This window comes from Rhinoderma darwinii, chromosome 4 (genome assembly GCF_050947455.1).
Source record: "Rhinoderma darwinii isolate aRhiDar2 chromosome 4, aRhiDar2.hap1, whole genome shotgun sequence".
NCBI classification, from domain to species: domain Eukaryota; kingdom Metazoa; phylum Chordata; class Amphibia; order Anura; family Rhinodermatidae; genus Rhinoderma; species Rhinoderma darwinii.
In genome coordinates this window covers 47,560,616-47,579,328 of record NC_134690.1, presented here as the reverse complement: position 1 = coordinate 47,579,328, position 18,713 = coordinate 47,560,616, and the positions used below count along the sequence as shown (strand labels likewise).

Sequence of the window (18,713 nt, the reverse complement as noted above, 5' to 3'; positions counted from 1 at the left end):
GAATTTCCCCTATTGTAACGCAAAGCAATCAGATAGGAGTCACCCAAAACCACATAATGCATCCCATAACGCAGAGGAAGTAACTGCCCAGCTGAAGTGACCATGAAGAAATCCAACATCAACTCCGCAGAAGGAGTGATAATCTGTGCACCAATGGTGATGGACCAGTCTGTTTTCAAAATGTGGTTCATTGGTCCAAAAATTGGCCTTACATAATAAAAAATAAATAAAAAATTCTCAGTCAGTATAACCACAAAAGCTAATCTCAACCAAGAATTGTGAGGCAATGTACAAATTCTTGCTAATTCACCTGATCGTATTAAAAATCGGTCGTATAACGTGTAGAAAACCTAGTTGTAAATATATGTTTTCATCCATATTGAGTTCTGTAAGCATGTCCGTATTATGGCTGTTTGTCCGTATTAGATCAATGTTAGATTGGTAATGGATTCGTTTTTCTTACATCCGTACATATTCTCAGAAACGTAAGAATAAAATCCGCTATTGTTCCAACCGTAATACGGATCTAAATCGCATGATTTTTCACCTCTGTATTACAGATGGCATTATTTTGGGTATTCATTGACTTCCATGGGCTATTATCGGCAGCAAAACGGAATCCGATGAGGCACGCTGTGTTTTGTTTTTTTTACAGCAACTGACTCTACATTTGTCTGTGCACAAAATCGTTCATGTGAATTAAGCCATTAATTATTATAGGGTCAGTATGCAAATAATATTGCACTTGTTCTAGACTAGGACACCACACAGAGATAATAATCCGCTGCGTGAATTAGCCCTTAATTACGGCTTCTTCTGGAATGGTTTTTCATGGAGGAAACATCCTGTCCATCACCTTCTAGCATAATGTGTACTGCTCAGTGCTTCTCTTCTATATTATTTTTCTGCTGAGCTGGCCATTGAGTATAAGCTCCAGGGGCTAAGCACTGATATACTCGAACAAAGCGTTGTGATCGTAAGCGCTTGTTTTACTGACCGCTCATCAATAAAATATAGCAAAGAGTAGGAGCAAGTCCCGCCTCATACTTGGAAGAAGACCATGTCTGTAGCGATATTGGGGTTTCAGTGAGTAACCCCAAAATGATGTTTTGGGAGTTGAAATTATGTCTTATGAAGCAGGAAATTTTTCATAAGAATTTTGGGGAATTTTTTTTTATTTTTGGGTTGTCTGACAACCCCTTTAAAGACAAGACATACTTTTGCCATATCAGGCGAATACAAAAAGTGTTTAAATGGGTTTTTTGGTTTGGAAAAAACATTTTCATATTAGAAATCCGAGTTAAAGGGGGTCTCTGCTTTGGACAAGGCCTACTCGTTAGAAGGGTCCCGTGACAAACTGATCACAAAATATTCCCCGCTGAGCCGCTCAGCTGTGGTCTGTGGGAGATCAGGCAGTAAGTGTTAAATTTCCTTGCAGCGCCAAATTAAAATATTACACAATGTGTGGTGACGCTGTAGTGGAATTAAACACTTGCTGTAGTGTTCCTGATAGTTAACAGATGATCGATGGCAGTTCAAGCAGCCGGACACTCTATGATCAGCTTATCATTAGCGAAACCTTCTAAAAAGTGGATGCCCTCTAAAGCAGGGGTCTCAAACTCGGCCGGGTAAGTGGGCCACATATAGAAAAAATGGGACGTTGACGGGCCGCGTTACTTTCAAATTTGATACAATACAAAATTATTGTTAATCAGTTAGTTATTTGATCTACTATAACACTATATTACTATAATAATACTACATTACTATAATAATACTGCTAGGTTTAAAATTTGAGATATTTCTCCACGTGCTTATTTCAACAATCCAGTTTTCCAGTTTAAGTGTCGCTAAATGCAGTCGGTGGCTCAGTTGGCAGTCACACATGTCAAGATTGGGCAGCCCCTTTTTAGACAGTGCCCTCGGCGGATGCTGCCGCAGTACCCTCGGCGGATGCTGCCGCATTGCCCTCGGCGGATGCTGCCGCTGTGCCCTCGGCGGATGCTGCCGCAGTGCCCTCTGTAGATGCTGCCAGTGCCCTCTGTAGATGCTGCCAGTGCCCTCTATAGATAATGCCACAGTGCCCTCTGTAGATAATGCAACACACCCCTAGATAATGCCACAGTGTCCTCTGTACATACTGCCACAGTGCCCTCTGTAGATGCTGCCACAGTGCCCTCTGTAGATGCTGCCACAGTGCCCTCTGTAGATGCTGCCACAGTGCCCTCTGTAGATGCTGCCACAGTGCCCTCCGCAGATGCTGCCACAGTGCCCTCCGCAGATGCTGCCACAGTGCCCTTCGCAGATGCTGCCACAGTGCCCTCTGCAGATGCTGCCACAGTGCCCTCTGCAGATGCTGCCACAGTGCCCTCTGCAGATGCTGCCACAGTGCCCTCTGCAGATGCTGCCACAGTGATGTCAGGGGCTTGCCCAGAGCTGGAGTCCCGGAGCAGAGCTTCTAGCACTCTGCCTGGGATTCCAGCTCTGCTCCTGACATCACTGTCCATATATGGACAGAGATGTCAGGGGTAACCCCAGAGCTGGAGTCCCGGGCAGAGTGCTAGTAGGCTCTTCCTGGGACTCCAGCTGTGCTCCTGACATCTCTGGGACTCCTGCTCTGGGGAAGCCCCTGACATTGTCGATGTATGGACAGCGATATACTAGCGCTCTGCCCGGGACTGCGGCTCTGGGGAAGTTCCAGACATTGTGTGTCCAAACATGGACACCGATGTCAGGGAATTCCAGAGAGTCCCGGAGCAGAGCCGATACTAGCGCTCTGCCCGGGTCTCCGCTCTGAGGAAGACCCTGACCCACTGTCCATATATATGGACAGTGATGTCAGGGAATTCCACAGAGTCCCGGAGAAGAGCCTATACTAGCGCTCTGCACGGGACTCCGCTCTGGGGAAGCCCCAGACATCGTGTGTCCAAACATGGACAGCGATGTCAGGGAATTCCACAGAGTCCCGGAGCAGAGCCTATACTAGCGCTCTGCCCGGGACTCTGCTCTGGGGAAGACCTTGACACACTGTCCATATATGGATAGCGATGTCAGGAAATTCCGCAGAGTCCCGGAGCAGAGCCTGTAGTAGCGCTCCGCATGGGACTCCAGCTCTGGGGAAGCCCCAGACATCGCTGTTCATATGTGGACCGCGATGTCAGGGAATTCCAGAGTCTCGGAGCAGAGCCAATACTAGCTGCTCTGTGTCCAGCGGGCCACAAATGATAGCCCCAGGGGCCGCGTGCTTGAGACCCCTGATCTAAAGGGTTGTCAGACAATCCGAAAATTTAAAAAAAATCCCCAAAATTATTTTTACAAATTTCCTTCATCATAAGACATAATTTAAACTCCCAAAACATTATTTTAGGGTTACTCACTGAACCCCAATTTCACTACAGACATGGTCTTCTCCTTCCAAGTATGAGGCGGGACTTGCGCCTACTCTTCCGGGCATTCATCGCTTTACTCTCTGCCCAGGATTAGATGCTCGCCACTTTCCTCTGTTACTTTCTTCCCCCTGTTCAGCCTGCGCAGGCGCAAGGATGCTCTGTTGGTAAGAGAGCCAGTCTCTCTTGCAGTCACGTGATTGGTAATGCGCCGACACGCACAAGAGGGGAGAGCCCTTAATCACGGTGGTCGGTAGGTCATCAAGTAGAAGGAAACGGGAGAGCTTCCGGCAACACGTGACTGATTTTGAATCGGCAATTCTGTGAAGTGCCTTCTTATCATATAACATAATGAATGGGTAGCAATTTTTGGCCTCCGGATAACCCCTTTAGTGGGTCCAAACTTTGTTACATAGTATAAATGGAAATACAGCCTGCGGCCCTGACTGCTGGGTGTTTGGAGGGAACATAACTTATTTTCTTATATATATATCCACCTCCACCCAGCACTGTATACGGATGTCGATCCTATGCTAATCTATGCATATGGTAAATGATAATATACAGACAGCCAATGTCGGGGACTGCTCTTTAACACATAAACCAGCCCATATGGGAGAAAATCCCTTTTGATAGATCCAACGGACTGGATGATGTGGTTTGCATGAAATCCATTGGAGGATGATAATGCCTCAGATGATACTCGATTTTCTATGGAAAAACCTTTCAGACATGAAGCATTACTCACACAGAAATGTATTCATTTTACATCAAACAGCCAGAGAATAGACTCAGAGGCAACCCAGCTTGGAAGACAGGCTTTTCTTGGACTGTTCAAGACCAGTGCTCAATAGGGCACACTATACAGTAATTAGTTTTTAAGAGAAACTGCCCCTTAACTTCAGTGGAGCCTAAGCGTTTATAATCCCTACAGGGAGTCTATTTCTTTAGTTCAAACAGAGCCGAGATCAATGGCAGTGAGAAAGTTTCAGTGAAAGACTTAGTAACTCGCTTCCACCCCACCGCTGACAAGTGAAGAATGACACTTCGTGCTGAGTAGCCCATAAAAAAAAAGTTAATTCCGACACTCACCTTGAAGCACAGATAAAATGCTGAATGATTGCTGATGGCGGAAAGTGCGGGCACAGAGGCTGGTTCTAAATCATGGAGTGTTCAACTAAACCGTAAAAGAACACAACCCCTCCAGCACCCCTCATCTTGCCAATGTTTGTTAAGACTGTTAACCCTCACCCCTCGTTTTTTTTTGTTTTTTTTCGGTCTAGAGCAGGTGCTACTATAGTAGGAAAAGACATACAAGACCACACTTTATGTTACATATTAATGAATATATGCGAATACTCTGCTGTACAGATTCAGCGTAGCGGAATATATTATTGAGTAATGGGGGCTCCATTATTAGGGAATTGTTATAATCCTCGAGTTAAAGGGCATGTCCAAAACTTTATACATAACACTACATGTGGGTATTGCTTATCTGCGTTTTGCCTCCATCAATGCTGGCTGCTTTCTCGCTCTATTCTATTAGTACGCTGCTATAAATCGGTAACTGTGGTGATTCCCAGTCATTGGGGGGGGGGGGGGGTGTGCTATGGGATTTGTAATAAAAGGCGGTGAGTTCTTATTTGTGTAGACATTAAAATAGGAAATATCTTGGTATAGTCCTGCCAGGACCTTCCGCTTTAATGACATCACTATAGCACTACTACTCTTCGATGTGGGGGCACAAGCTGTACTTGTCTCAATGTAACCGATGAGAGGGAACGCAAACTGATTAAGGCTCTGGTCACATCTGCGTTCTACTCTGTCAAAAGAGCAGAACAGCGAAAAACTGGAGCCACTGGATCTATCGCATGACAGAAACCCACGCGCCTATGGCGGACAAAATAGCGCCACGCTTTAGGGGTCAGTTTATAACGCAGGGTATTCGCTGGTGGTCTTGGATTCCCTAAAGACCTGCGCTAAGCAGAACACTGTGAATCCATTTTTCCCTTGAGTTGTCTGAATATTTCAAGAGGTTAGTCCGCATTTAGAGAGAAGGACTACCAGTAATGCGGATTTACCATCAATTTTAATACAGGGTTTGGTAAAGTTGTTGTCATCGTCAAATGTATTGGTCTCTATTTATGGTACATTTAAGTCAGTCATAGACAGATAAAAGTTTCGTCAACCAAATTTGACAGATTCCACCACCTATCGCATGATATTTCTACATGGACAATGGTTTCTGACTCTTAATGTAGAATATTTCAGACTTTCTTTCTGCATATAATCTCCTTTAGATGTATTTCTATTATAGGAAAACCGGCAGTAAAGAGAGAAAAGGTCTTAATTTTTTCAATATTAACCCCTTATCGACATGCCACGTACATGTACGTGGTAGCCGTTAAGGGGAAGTATGGAGCAGGCTCACAGACTGAGCGCGTGACGGTTCTCTTGTATAGCCGACACCTCACTGTAATGGGCGAAATCAAAGATCACTTTGATTCAACCTGTTTAACCCCTTAAATGCCATGGTCAATAGCGACCGCGACATTTGAAGCGTTAGAATCAGGGGGGCAGTCCCCTCAACGAGATCGTGGATTGCCGATTGTCGTCATGGCAGCCTGAATGAGTTATGAAGGCCCCCAGGTCCGCCATATTTGTACTACTTTGAAACCTCCGGCAGGGCTTCAAAGAAGACTGTCGGTATAGTGATATCATGCAAGCGATCCAACGATCCCCTAAAAAATAGTCCCCTAATAAAAAAATTAAATAAAGTTCAAGTTTTTTTTAATGTTATAAAAAAAAAAAAATCTTAACGTTCAAAAAAAACACTTTTCCCATTTTTTTCCCTAAAGCAATGTTAGAAAAACAAAAGTTAACATAACTGGTATCGCCGCATCCGTAAAAATACAAACTATTACAATATAAAGCTTTTTAACCCGCTCGGTGATCGCCGTAAAAAAAAAGAAAGAAAAAAAAAAAAAAAGAGTAACTGATATTTTTTAGTCACCTTAGTTCTCCAAAATATTAACAAAAAATGATCACGTACCCAAAAATGGTACCAATAAAAACTCTAGTTAGTCCTTCAAAAAATAAGCCCTCCCATTGATTAATTGACTTAAAAATAAAAAAAACAGTGGTGACACAAAACGATTTTTTCTTAGCAAACAGTATTTTATTATAAAAGGGGTAAAACATAAAAAAGCATATAAATTATAAATTTGGTATCGCCGTAATCGTATCAACCCGTAGAGTGAGGTGAACATGTAGTTTTCACCCCATGATGGACGCCGTAAAAACAAAACCCGCTCAAAAAAATGCATAATTGCTGTTTTTTGCCCATGTCACCCCACAAATAATTTTTTTGCAGTTTCCCAGTACATTATGCTGTACAATAAATGGTGCCATGAAAAAAAAACAACTTGTCCTGCAAAAACAAGCCTCTCACGGCTATGTCGACAAAGAAAATAAAAAAAGTTATGAGTTTTGGAAGGCGGGGAGGAAAAAGCGAAGATTGGCCGTGTTGCAAGGGGAAGCTCCGCCCCGCCACCTCGTCACTGCATGGACCGCCCCGTTCTGTCTCTGCTTCCCCACGGAACTGCTGTACTGTACTGAACAAAATTGTACAGCACGGAACAGCAGTTCCGATGGGAGCAGGGACTCCTAATACATAGCCACACCGCCCTGTAGATACCGATACGCTGTAGATAGCACCCGTTTGAAGATCGCACCACAACCCCCCCCTTATAGATCGCGCCGCTGTGGATAGAACCCCCCTTTACAGATCGCACCACCCCCCCTCCCCTTGTAGATTGCACCACAACCCCCACACTTATATATCGCGCCGCTGTAACTCCCACTAGGAGCTAAATCCCTGGCCAAAGTGTCTGAAACCTCTGGCCGGGGATTCAGATCCTAGTGTCAGCTACAGCGGCACGATCTACAAGGAAGGGGGGTGCGATCTACAAGGGAGGGGGGTGGTGCTGCGATCTGCAAGGGGGGTGGGGGTGCGATCTACTAAGGGGGAGGTGGTGCTGCGATCTACATGTGGGGGTGCTATCTACAAGGGAGGGGGTGGTGCTGCGATCTACAAGTGGGCACTGTCACTATGCTACTATATGGGGGCACTATGTCACTATATGTGGGCACTGTGGCACTATGTCACTATATGGGACACTATCTACCCTGACAAAGGAAATTCATCCTTTTTTTAATACATTTTTTTACGACCATGAAAGATGGACTGGAAATGGATGATAATTTGGAGACATTGATGCAAAATGGACATGAAAAACTGACCATTGAGGAGTTTTTAATGGCCATCTTTTTTCACTGTCGTGTGACTGTATCCTAAATGACTATGCTGTCAGGGGTCCCGTTCACATGTACCATGATCGGGCTGTGAAATGAGGCTGACACCCGGACCATTTTTCACGGTCCAATCACGGTCGTGTGAGTCCGGCAATGTCAGAGACCGGCTGAGGCGTTGACAGGCCGAGGTTGGATGTTAGTGCACGCAGCGCATCATTAATTATAGATTCTGTTAACCCGGTCCCTGCCAGGGAACACAGAAGTAATAATAAATTAGATATACAATTTTCCAATTGTATTTATGATACAATAAAGTATTTGCAGAGGTTAAAAGACGTTACGTTACGTACAATAACTAAAGCAATATATGTTAAAAAGTTATTTATATAAAGAAAATGTATTAAATTATCTCTGGGTATTAATGTTAAATAAACAGAAAAAAAAATAATAAAATAGAGATTGAAATCGAAAATCGCCCAAAGTGTTGAAAAAATTCTAGATTTTATTTTTTAAATAAATTGTAGACCCATTAATTTCTATGGCCCCATGCTCATAACTGTGGTTTACACGGATCAGTGTGGGTGCTGTAAACCCGGACCGTAAAAACTCTGGACAAGTCATTTTACAGTCCGGATTTGCCGATTCACCAATACTGGTGAACTGTTGTGGATCCGTGAGTCTTGATGACACACGGATGCACAACGGAGATTTTTTGCGGTCCGACCCGGACCGCAAAACCAATGTGGTTGTGTGCATGAGGCCTCCATTTTGAGGCTGAGTTGCGCTTGAAAAAAATATAATGCTCCTACCTGAAGTCTTAACTAAAACCACAGATAACACAATCCCATCATGATCAGTGGTGCCGAATAACAAACTGAACTTTGCTACACCTGTATTTTTACTTGAAGGTTAAAAATAGACTGTTAGCAAAAAGTTTTTAGCAAGACACAAAAAAGTAGGACATTGTTAGATGTTCCCTGTCTTGAACTTGTAGAGGTCGAGGTATTCGATTTCTTTTGCTGACTGACGGTACCTGCACTGGAGTTAGAAGGCCATTACTTACATGCTTAGTCCTTTCATCGGAGGCCAGGCTTGTAGAAGTAAAACTAAGTGCTGGAACTCCGGGCGCGTGTGACTGATCTCCAACAGCTCCACAAAGAGACAATATCTTTTTTCTTCATTTTCAATGTCAGTCACTTCCACCTAAAGGGTGAAAAACCACAGTTCAGACCTTGAATCCATTCTGCCTAACTGGGTAAAAGCAAGGAGCATGATGAATCCTGTACACAAGGAAACCCTGACAGCACTTTGTTAAAGTCTAGTAGCTGAAAGTCTATATAGCACGGGAAACACGCGAAAATCATCTGTTTCTTACAGAAACGAATGCAGTAAAAGTTCTATAAAGGTCAACAGTTCTAGTAGTTAACTGCAGATATTCATAGAAGCCAATTTTGTGACAATGATACTGTAATTTAAGGGGTTCATATATCTTTAAGGATCTCATGGTCGAATAACAGAATAGGCCCATACAGGCGGAGATGGACGTGGAGTCCATCCATAGTGATATATGTATGTATCTGGTCCATATAGAACCTCGTATAGATGGACCTGCACCCGTGGTCCCAGAGAACATTCTCTATAAGGAGTCATGCACACAACCAATTTTTTATTCAGTGTACCATACACAATTTTTTGCGAATAGCACACTGACCCATTTATTATATCACATAACAAGAGTCATTGAAAATCCATTGAAAAAGTTAGTTTCTTGACACTGTATTTAATGGGTTAAAGGTCAAGATAAAGATGGCTACATCTGTACGGATATACTGAACAAATACGGACACTAGAATCTGAAGTTTGCGGGCCAATCAACGGCAACGGTCATGCGCATGAGGCCTTATGTACATGTGTACAAAATCAATGGACACCATTTATAAACACATTACAAAAGGAGAAAACTCATAACATGGAAAAGACAATATCCAATCAAAAAGATAAAAAAGTAGTACACAGATTATAAAAAAACGTTATACAAAATTTCCAACGAAGCCACAAGACCCAAACTCACCGTGGTTCAGCTAGACTTCACAGCAGGGTTTTATGGTGATCTTAGCCCTAATCTGACCTCAGAGAACCGGGAAGGGGCTGCGGGTTCTTACAGACATAATATGGATGCTAAAATAAGGCTGTATTTCGGCTAACTGAAACTGGCCTTAGTCCTCATTCACACTTGAGTATTTTGGTCAGTATTTGAAAGCCAAAACCAGGAGTTGAACCTCAACACAGAAAAAGTAATATGGTAAGAAATGCATATTTTCCGTGTTTTGGATCCACTGCTGGTTTTGGCTTCCAAATATGATGGATATAAAATACTCAAGTGTGAATGATGACAATTCACTAACCTTGAACTAGGCCCGTCATGACTCACATGATGCCTGCTCTTTATTTTCATCATGTTTCATTTCTTAAAGTGAGCCGCCACCATTGACACCACAGGTCTGATTATATTATGGAATTGCAAAAATAGGACATTTCGAAGAACAGGGGATTTTTTTTAATGTTCTTGTCCTGCAGTCGTATCCGTAGAATACAGACCCTTTCCTGTCAATGGACAATAGGCATAGGCCTAGTTCACACGGAGTATTTTGCAGGCAGAAAAAATCTGCCCCATAATTCCAAATTTGAGGCAGATTTTGCCCTGCATGTGCTTTTTCGCCACGGCTTTTGTTGCATTTTCTGAAGTGCTTTTCACCCGCGGCCATTGACGACCGCGGGCAAAAAAATGCAGCAAGGAAACGCTTTTTCTGCCTCCAATTGATTTCAATGGGAGGTCAGAAGTGGCACCGCAGCAAGAAAGAAATGCCACTTTTTTACCCATCGTGAGCGGCTAAAAGTCGCCCGAAAACAGGAACGCCTCGGCCTCCCATTGAAATCAATAGGAGGTGATCTCAGCAGTTTTATGCCGCCGATACCGACGCGGTTTCCGTTTCAAAATCAGCGCCAAAAAACTGTATGTAAACTGGGCCATAGATAGCAGAAAGTAACTCCTGTGCACACGACGGTAATTTTCATCCGTAATTACGGATGAAATTGCGAACCCATTCATTTCTTTTGGCCATAGACACCTTCCCGTATATTTACGGATGTGTATTCGGGCCATAGAAACTATCCGAAAATATAGAACATGTCCTATTCTTGTCCACAATTGCGTCACGGACTAGCCCTATAAAAAAGTCTATGGGCACTTCCGCAATGGAGGACGGCTACGAATGTGTGTCCGTAGCCGTCGGATCCGTATTCGTGGACAGTAAAAACTATCACGGTCATGTGCATGAGGCCTCAGTTGGTACAAAAAAAACAAAAATGCACAGTTCCACCAATAGTTTAGATTTAAGGAATCAATTTTTTTCTTTCAAACAGAATGGTGCTCGTAACAAATAAATTAAAAATAAAATTCTTTAATAGTACATGTAAAAAAAACAACATAATATTGCAGATAAAACTCTGCATATAATCGTAAATAAAAATAATAATATAAATATAATAAAACCATGAATAAATGAAAGCTTGTCAAAAGTCCTGCATCAATGACAAGAAAACCTAGAACAGCACAATATTTCTTCTGATACGACCACCAATAACCCGGCCCGCTTTACAATGCTTGGTTCCACATTTGGATTCCCTGGCAGTAGCTGTAGATATAAGGGAGTTTACACGTTTTTAAATTTCACCATTATACCCTGGAGCGGGGCATCATATTACTAGTTCTGATTGACTGAAATGCAGATCTGATTGTAATTTTCTTAAAATTACTTATAAGTTGAACCTAAACGCTGAATTTTCTTCGGTATGGTATTTTTCTCAGTCACTAAATTATAACGTCCTTTTTCTGTGAAAAAGAAGAAAAAATTATTTATTTTCCATTTGCAAAGGCGTTAAGAACTTCATTGAATTGGGTGACTTTATCCATCATTGAAGTAAGATTTTCGGCTGTAGTGACACTGCTTATCAGCAATTTATTCACCATCGTTGACACAACACGCCTGGTCTTTCACTCTCGGCAAAGGACATCAAGTTAACCTTGTGCACCGTGGGCTATATGACACACCGCTTCAAATCAGGCTTATAAACAAACCATTCTGACAGATGCAGTTACATATGAAAAATCTCCTATCTGATCTTATTTATATTCTTGCCCATAGGGGGCAGTATAAGGCCAGGTTCACAGTGAATACGCTTGTTTTTTTTCCCATTGGCAAAACAATCGTAAAAGATGAAAAAGTAAAATAAGCAGAGCTGGCCTTAGGTTGGACAGTGCCTGTGTGTTGCTACTCACCATATAGCGTATGTCATACAAGGTAAATATAACTATACCAATCAATGCCTAAATATTAGCGTCACACAGGATGGTGCCTTAACAGCGCCATTTATTGGCTACATTAGTCCAAATAACAATGCTTAAAGGGTTATTCCCAACTCCCATGTTACATTTTTTTTTTTAATGTTAAATCGTTTAGCTATTGAAAAAAAAGTATTTTGCACCCCATGCAGCAATTTCCCTGCCCACATTTAACATGTATCCCTGCTCGTTTCCTCCTGTGTCTTTTCCCAGCATCTGAACAGATGTGGGCGTGTCACTTCTCCTTCACCAGCAAGTGGCGCTGTGATGATCTCACGGCGCTGCTTCCCAGAACGTGGAGGCCCCCGATTCTGCTATATAAAAGTTCTAACAACAGCATCAGGAGTCCAAACAACGTGTACAAGAAGCAATCCATCGTGCCAACCCCCCTTGCCCCCAAGTGCTTGCCTGTTTACTCCAGTTAAATTTGCATATACTATTCCGCAATTTCAACCCCCAGTTTATCTCCCAGTTCATCCATACTGTCTCAGCGCTCTGTCCTTCTCATCTCTGTCCCCAAGAGCTGTGTGTCTGAACTGATAAGTGCTCTGAAGAGCTGTGCCGAGTGCAAAGGGGAACAGCTTCAGGGCTACTGTGAATGCCGGGAGCCACCTCATTGAAAATATAGGGAGCCAACAGAGATGCTCGGGCCAGAACTTTGTGAGCATGTGCAACCGCGGCGCGCTCCCAATCCTCCGGCCAGGTTTACAGAGACTGGCTGTGGGGAAACTGTGCAGGCGCCGGTGCTAAACACTAGCGGTGGTCGAAACCATAGCCATGAACATCTTAACAAATCGTAAGGCATGGGGTGGACTCAATCGGATATCTAGAAAATGCTGCACTACAGAAAATGCAAGAAATTTATAAAGATTAATATATTTAAGATAGGGAACTGTTGGGGGTTGGAGTATAAGTTGGGAATAACCATTCAACAGTGCTGCTACCCCCATGCACAGTAAATATAATATCGTGTTCAGTTCCTAAGCAACAGTGCCACACAATACCACCATACAGTGCTCAAATAACACCACCATACAGTGATCAAATAACACCACCATACAGTGATCCAATAACACCACCATAGTGCTCAAAAAACACCATCATTCAGTGCTCAAATGCCACCATACAGTTCTCAAACACCACCATACAGTGCTCAAACAATACCACCATACATTGATAAAAAAACATCACCATTGAGTGCTCAAATAATACCACCATGCAGTGCTCAAAAAACACAACCATACAGTGCTCAAACACCACCATGCTGTACTCAAAAATTACAACCATACAGTAATCAAATAAAACCACCATACAGTGATCAAACACCACCATACAGTACTTAAATACCACCATCCAGTGATCAAATACTACCAGCATACAGTGCTCAAATAATACCACTATACAGTGATCAAACCATGCAGTACTCAAAATACCACCATGCAGTGCACAAATAATACACCCATACAGTGCTCAAACACCATCATACAGTACAAAAAAATAACACCATACAGTGCTCAAATAACACCATACAGTGCTCAAATAACAGCTCCATTCATAAAGTAGTTTAATAACAATGCTATAAGATGTGTAAATAGTACTGCAATACAAGATTTATGTTGGTCACAAGCATCTTATGCCAGGCCACCAATTGGGCGCTCTACAGCAGGGATGATTCCTGTGCAAAAATACCAGTCACAGATCCCTAAGGCCGCCCTAACGGAAATGAATAGCTAACATGCATAGAAGTCCATATTGTTGTTAGTAAAGATATTCAAATTGAGTGATACAGTGGCTGAATAGAGGTGGAAAGTGACAACTTCGGAGCAAGAAATGAGTTCACAGCAGTATCGGGCTACTGGGCATGTGTGTCCCCCGATACCGTACAGATTAGTTGGACATTCTAAAAGGGATTCAGAAGAACACCAGGGGGCACCATAATATGTAACAGCAATATCTACACACAAGTCCTGAAAGGGCTTTTCCCATCAGAAACATTTATGACATATCCACATGATATGTCAAATGTTAGATAGATGCAAGTCCCACCTCTGGGACCTGCACCTATCTCTAGAATGGAGCCCCCTAATACCCGTTCTACGCGTGTGATATCCGACCATGAATTACAGAAACAGCATAATTCGCTGAGCAACACTGTTCCCGTAACTTCCATAGTAGTGAATGACAGTTACGGAAGCAACGTAGCACGCGAGCTACGCTGTTTCTGTAACTACCGTTCAGTTCAGAGCAGTAGAACGGGGTTTAGGAGGCCCCGTTCTAGAGATAGGTCCGGGTCCCAGAGATGGGACCCGCATCTATCTGACATTTAGGACATATCCTGTGGATATGTCATAAATTTCTCTCATTGGAAAATCCCTTTAATAAATAGAAAAGGGCTATGTTTATCCATTTAAAGCCCTGTTCAGGCAGTTTTTTTAACGCGTTTTTTTTGCCGCAGAAAGTGACCGGAATTGCCTCCCATTGATTTCAATGGGAGCTGAAGGCGCTTTTTCCCTGCGAGCGGACAGAAGCGCTCGCGGGAAAAAGAAGCGACATGCGCTACCTTTAGGCGTTTTCCGCCTCAAAAACCCCATTGAAATCAATGGGAGACGGAAAAAAACGCTGCGAACGGCCCGCAGCGTTTTTTGATGCGTGTTATGGCAAAAACCACTCACAGTTTTTTCCTTTGCCTGTTGAAAAAAAAGAGGTAAAAAAACACGGCGAAAAACGTCTGTGGTGCAAAGCCACTTAAAAAACAGCCGAAGCTCACGAGGCTCACAGACACAGTTTCGATGCAGTTTTCGGCTCAGTTTTTTTTAGCCACAGCCAGAAGTGGTAACTAGGAGAGAGGAAAAGGCACATGTACAAAATTGCGCACACCCAAAATAATAAGAAAGGGATACGAAAAATCGGGAATGAAAAGACCAAACTTTATTATACGCAACATACAAAATATAATGATGAATACCTATAAGAGTATAGACCATTTGTGGTAACAAATGCAGATATCTATAGAAAAGATAATCATATAGATCAAGTATTTGGACAACAGAAGCACATAAATATATTTAGCACCTGACAGAAGAGCACACAATTGTGCATGCATATAAGGGTATGTGCACACACACTAATTACGTACTGAAAACATGATTACACTACGGGACAGTTGTCCTGCAGAGAGGCAGGGACTCCTAGCATCGTACATAAGTATGATGCTAGGAGCCCGGCTCCTTGCACTGTGTTCGTTCCGGGACTTGCGGCCGAAATACGTCCGTCAATTCCGGACGTAATTAGTGTGTGTGCACATACCCTAAGAGTATACAGCTAAAGCCCCTGGGGCGGTCAGTGTGGAGTGTTCCTGCGTGCTTCCTATCATGCAGTCCATGAGTTTGTGCAATATCCTTTATTTATAAAGCATGGTCTTTGTTTTGGGTGCAACTTGGAGCTTTAGCTGTATACTCTAAGGCTATGTTCACACGGAGTATTTTGGGGGAGGGATATCTGCCTCAAAGTTCCAAACGGAATTCCTCCCCCAAAATACTCCGTGTAAACAGCAATTATCGCGCCATTTTTCGCCCGCGGCCATTGAGCGCCGCGGGCATAAAACAGCGAGATATACGCTTTCTCCTGCCTCCCATTGAAGTCAATGGGAGGTCGGAGGCGGAAGCGCCCGAAGATAGGGCATGTCGCTTCTTTTTCCCGCGAGGCAGTTTTACTGCTCGCGGGAAAAAGACGCCGACGCCTCCCATTGAAATCAATGGGAGGCGTTCTCGGGCCGTTTCTGCCGAGTTTTGCGACGCGGTTTCCGCGTCAAAAAACTCGGCAAAATACCCCGTGTGAACATAGCCTTATATGTATGCACAATTGTGTGCTCTTCTGTCAGGTGCTAAATATATTTATGTGCTTCTGTTGTCCAAATACTTGATCTATATGATTATCTTTTCTATAGATATCTGCATTTGTTACCACATCACAGGATGTTTATAGTATGGTAGCATATATATTGGATTATTCACGCAGCTCCTCCATACTCTCCTTTTTAACTGTATGCTATATTGTTTTTATATTTTGATGGCCAATGTGTTATGTATATTTCAATAAAGTTTATTTTATATTGTCATGGTACATGACTTGTGCTATGTGTGTTTTGATTTTCTGGATATACTAGTAGTCTTCACAGTCTGGTATAGGTATTGATACAAAATATAATGGTTTTATATTTTGTATGTAGCGTATAATAAAGATTGGTCTTTTCATTCCCGTTTTTTCGTATCCATTTCTTATTATTTTGGGTGTGCGCAATTTTGTACTTGTGCCTTTTCCTCTCCCCTAGTATGCATATTTTTTGCATGTTACTGCAGCACCCCATATAGATTTCTTTCTTACATAGTGGTGCCCATACGTCCCCATCTTTTTCAAAGCCAGAAGTGGATCCAAAAGGAAGGAAAGGTATAAAGACAAGACTGATGCCTCTCCGTTCTTTAGTGTATACTCCTGCGTTTGGCTCAAAAAATGGAGCCCAAAACGGACACAAAAACCGCATCAAAACGGTGTGTGTGATCCTGGCCTAATGCTCATTCCCGCCTGCCTCCATCTTTTCCATTAGCAGAGTTGAAGTTGAACACTCTGCAGTGCATTCTGGGCCATGGAGGACAGAGACTAATAAAAAGCCTCAACAACCAATTGCTACATAACAATTTGGAAAAAAGTTCCACTTTACAATACACATAAAACAGCACCTTAAAACATTCAATGATTTACAACTACACAAAAGCACAGAAAAGCAATCCCCAGCGGGCACCGCTACCATAGAAAAATCACCCTCTGAATATTCAACAAATCTGCCACATTTTCATAAAATAGTAGTGTGTGAGGCAGGAACAAAAAAACTAAATGGAAATCATAAAGTTTCAGCTGGCCTAGTACACTAACATCTGTGTAAGGTAGTAAATGCCATATTACAGCGACTAAAAGGGAGACCGGCAGCAGACTGGCAATGAACTTACCTAAGGCTAGCCATGCAGTAAAACGGATGATTGCAGTAGACACAGCTTATAAAAATGGGTAATAGCGGAAAAAACAAACGTGTTCCCAACCCCTGCGCATTATTACACTGCAGTAAAATAATTAAAAATAAAAAAGTTCCAGACTCGGTATCTCACAGCTAGAATAAGCAGTCATGTCAAACATCAAGCACAGACCGCTCTCAATAGATTCTCTCATCTTTGTGCAAATTGTATATAAAACGTAGATTGGAAATGATATTTTTTGCATTTCGAAAAAGAGAGCCACTTTCCTGGTGTGGGTCAACACAAACTTGCCAGTGGTTTCGGATTCGTTTCTTTTTTGCAATTAGAAAAAAATTCATGTTTAGGCATCATGCACATGGCAGTGCAGGATGCTATACAAATGTACAGAGAGCCTCTGAAGCCGAAGTGACTATGTGCCGCACTGCCGCCATATAGTGCTTCACATGGCACCGTATTACAGGGTTATTCTTCCATTGAAGAAATGCTTCTAGTAGAAGATAACCTCATAGCAGGGGATTCAATGGAGAATGGCACAATATTATTTCTGTTGGATTCAGAACAAAATTGGAGGCATATGGAGTTAAAGTAAAACCCCAGAGAAATCGAAGGGTGCCCGATTATGGCCATGTGCCTTATCAAAAATTAATTTGACCCTGCAGGGCTGCTATTTAGTTAAGGCCCTTTAACTCAGGCCAATGATCAGGAAAACAATAGTTTCCGTTCCCGACCATTGCCCTGTGTAAACAGGGTAACAATCAGCCGATGAATGAGCAAAACGCTCATGGTTGATCGCAACGTTTATACAGCAATAATCATTGCTCCGTGTGAAAGAAGCAAACGAGCAGCGATCAACGAGCTGTCTCGTTGATCGGCGCTCGTTTTCACATCCCATATAAAAGGACGCCTAATCAGTGATCGATATTCATCACTGACCACAGATCCAGGGTTGCCAAATGTCCGTAAATTACCTGGACAGTTCGTAAACATAGCGCACTCTTTTCCAATGTTTGTAAAAAAAATAAAATAAATGGATACATCAAGTTAAGTTGGAGGGGTTTGTACAAATGTTTAGGATTGTAATTATCATTTTAGAGATCACAGTAAACGCTGCTAATGTTTTAATATCACTATTCGACTCTTTGGGTTTGAATTGCTCTGTTTTGGCTTGCTAAATCAAGTGGTTTGTCTAATAAGTGGCGTTACTAAACCAGAGTTAAAAAGAGGAGTTAAAGCCCCTGTAAATACTCTTCTTTTCCTTTAACAATTGTTCACTGTTTTTTGTAACTGGGACAATGGATAGCAAGATTGGAGGTTTTCTGTGGCAGATGTGGGCATGTTATTCACCTGGAAGCTCGCATTAGAGATCTGGAGGAGCAAAATGCAACACTGAGGAAGATAGACAAACTTGAGCGGAGAATGCTGCTCACTGAGCAACCAGTTAGTGGGGTAGAACTGGAGGGTGAAGATATGGGTCAGCAGGATCAGGCAAGTAGCTGGGATAATGTAGAAAGGGGCAGTAGAAAGGGATCCAAGAAAAGGAAGGCCAATCCTGTTTCTGATATTCCAAGCAAAATTGCCAAGTTG

General features: G+C 42.6%; 1 protein-coding gene across 2 annotated transcripts in view; it reads right to left on the bottom strand.

Moving 5' to 3' along the window:
* Positions 1-18,713, bottom strand: part of NBAS (NBAS subunit of NRZ tethering complex) — a 655,156-nt gene that overhangs the window by 100,031 nt on the left and 536,412 nt on the right. For both annotated transcript variants that reach the window (XM_075861089.1, XM_075861091.1), the window contains one exon: positions 8,764-8,903. In XM_075861089.1, the coding sequence (XP_075717204.1) occupies positions 8,764-8,903 (140 nt within the window). The remainder of the gene's footprint in view (positions 1-8,763; positions 8,904-18,713) is intronic.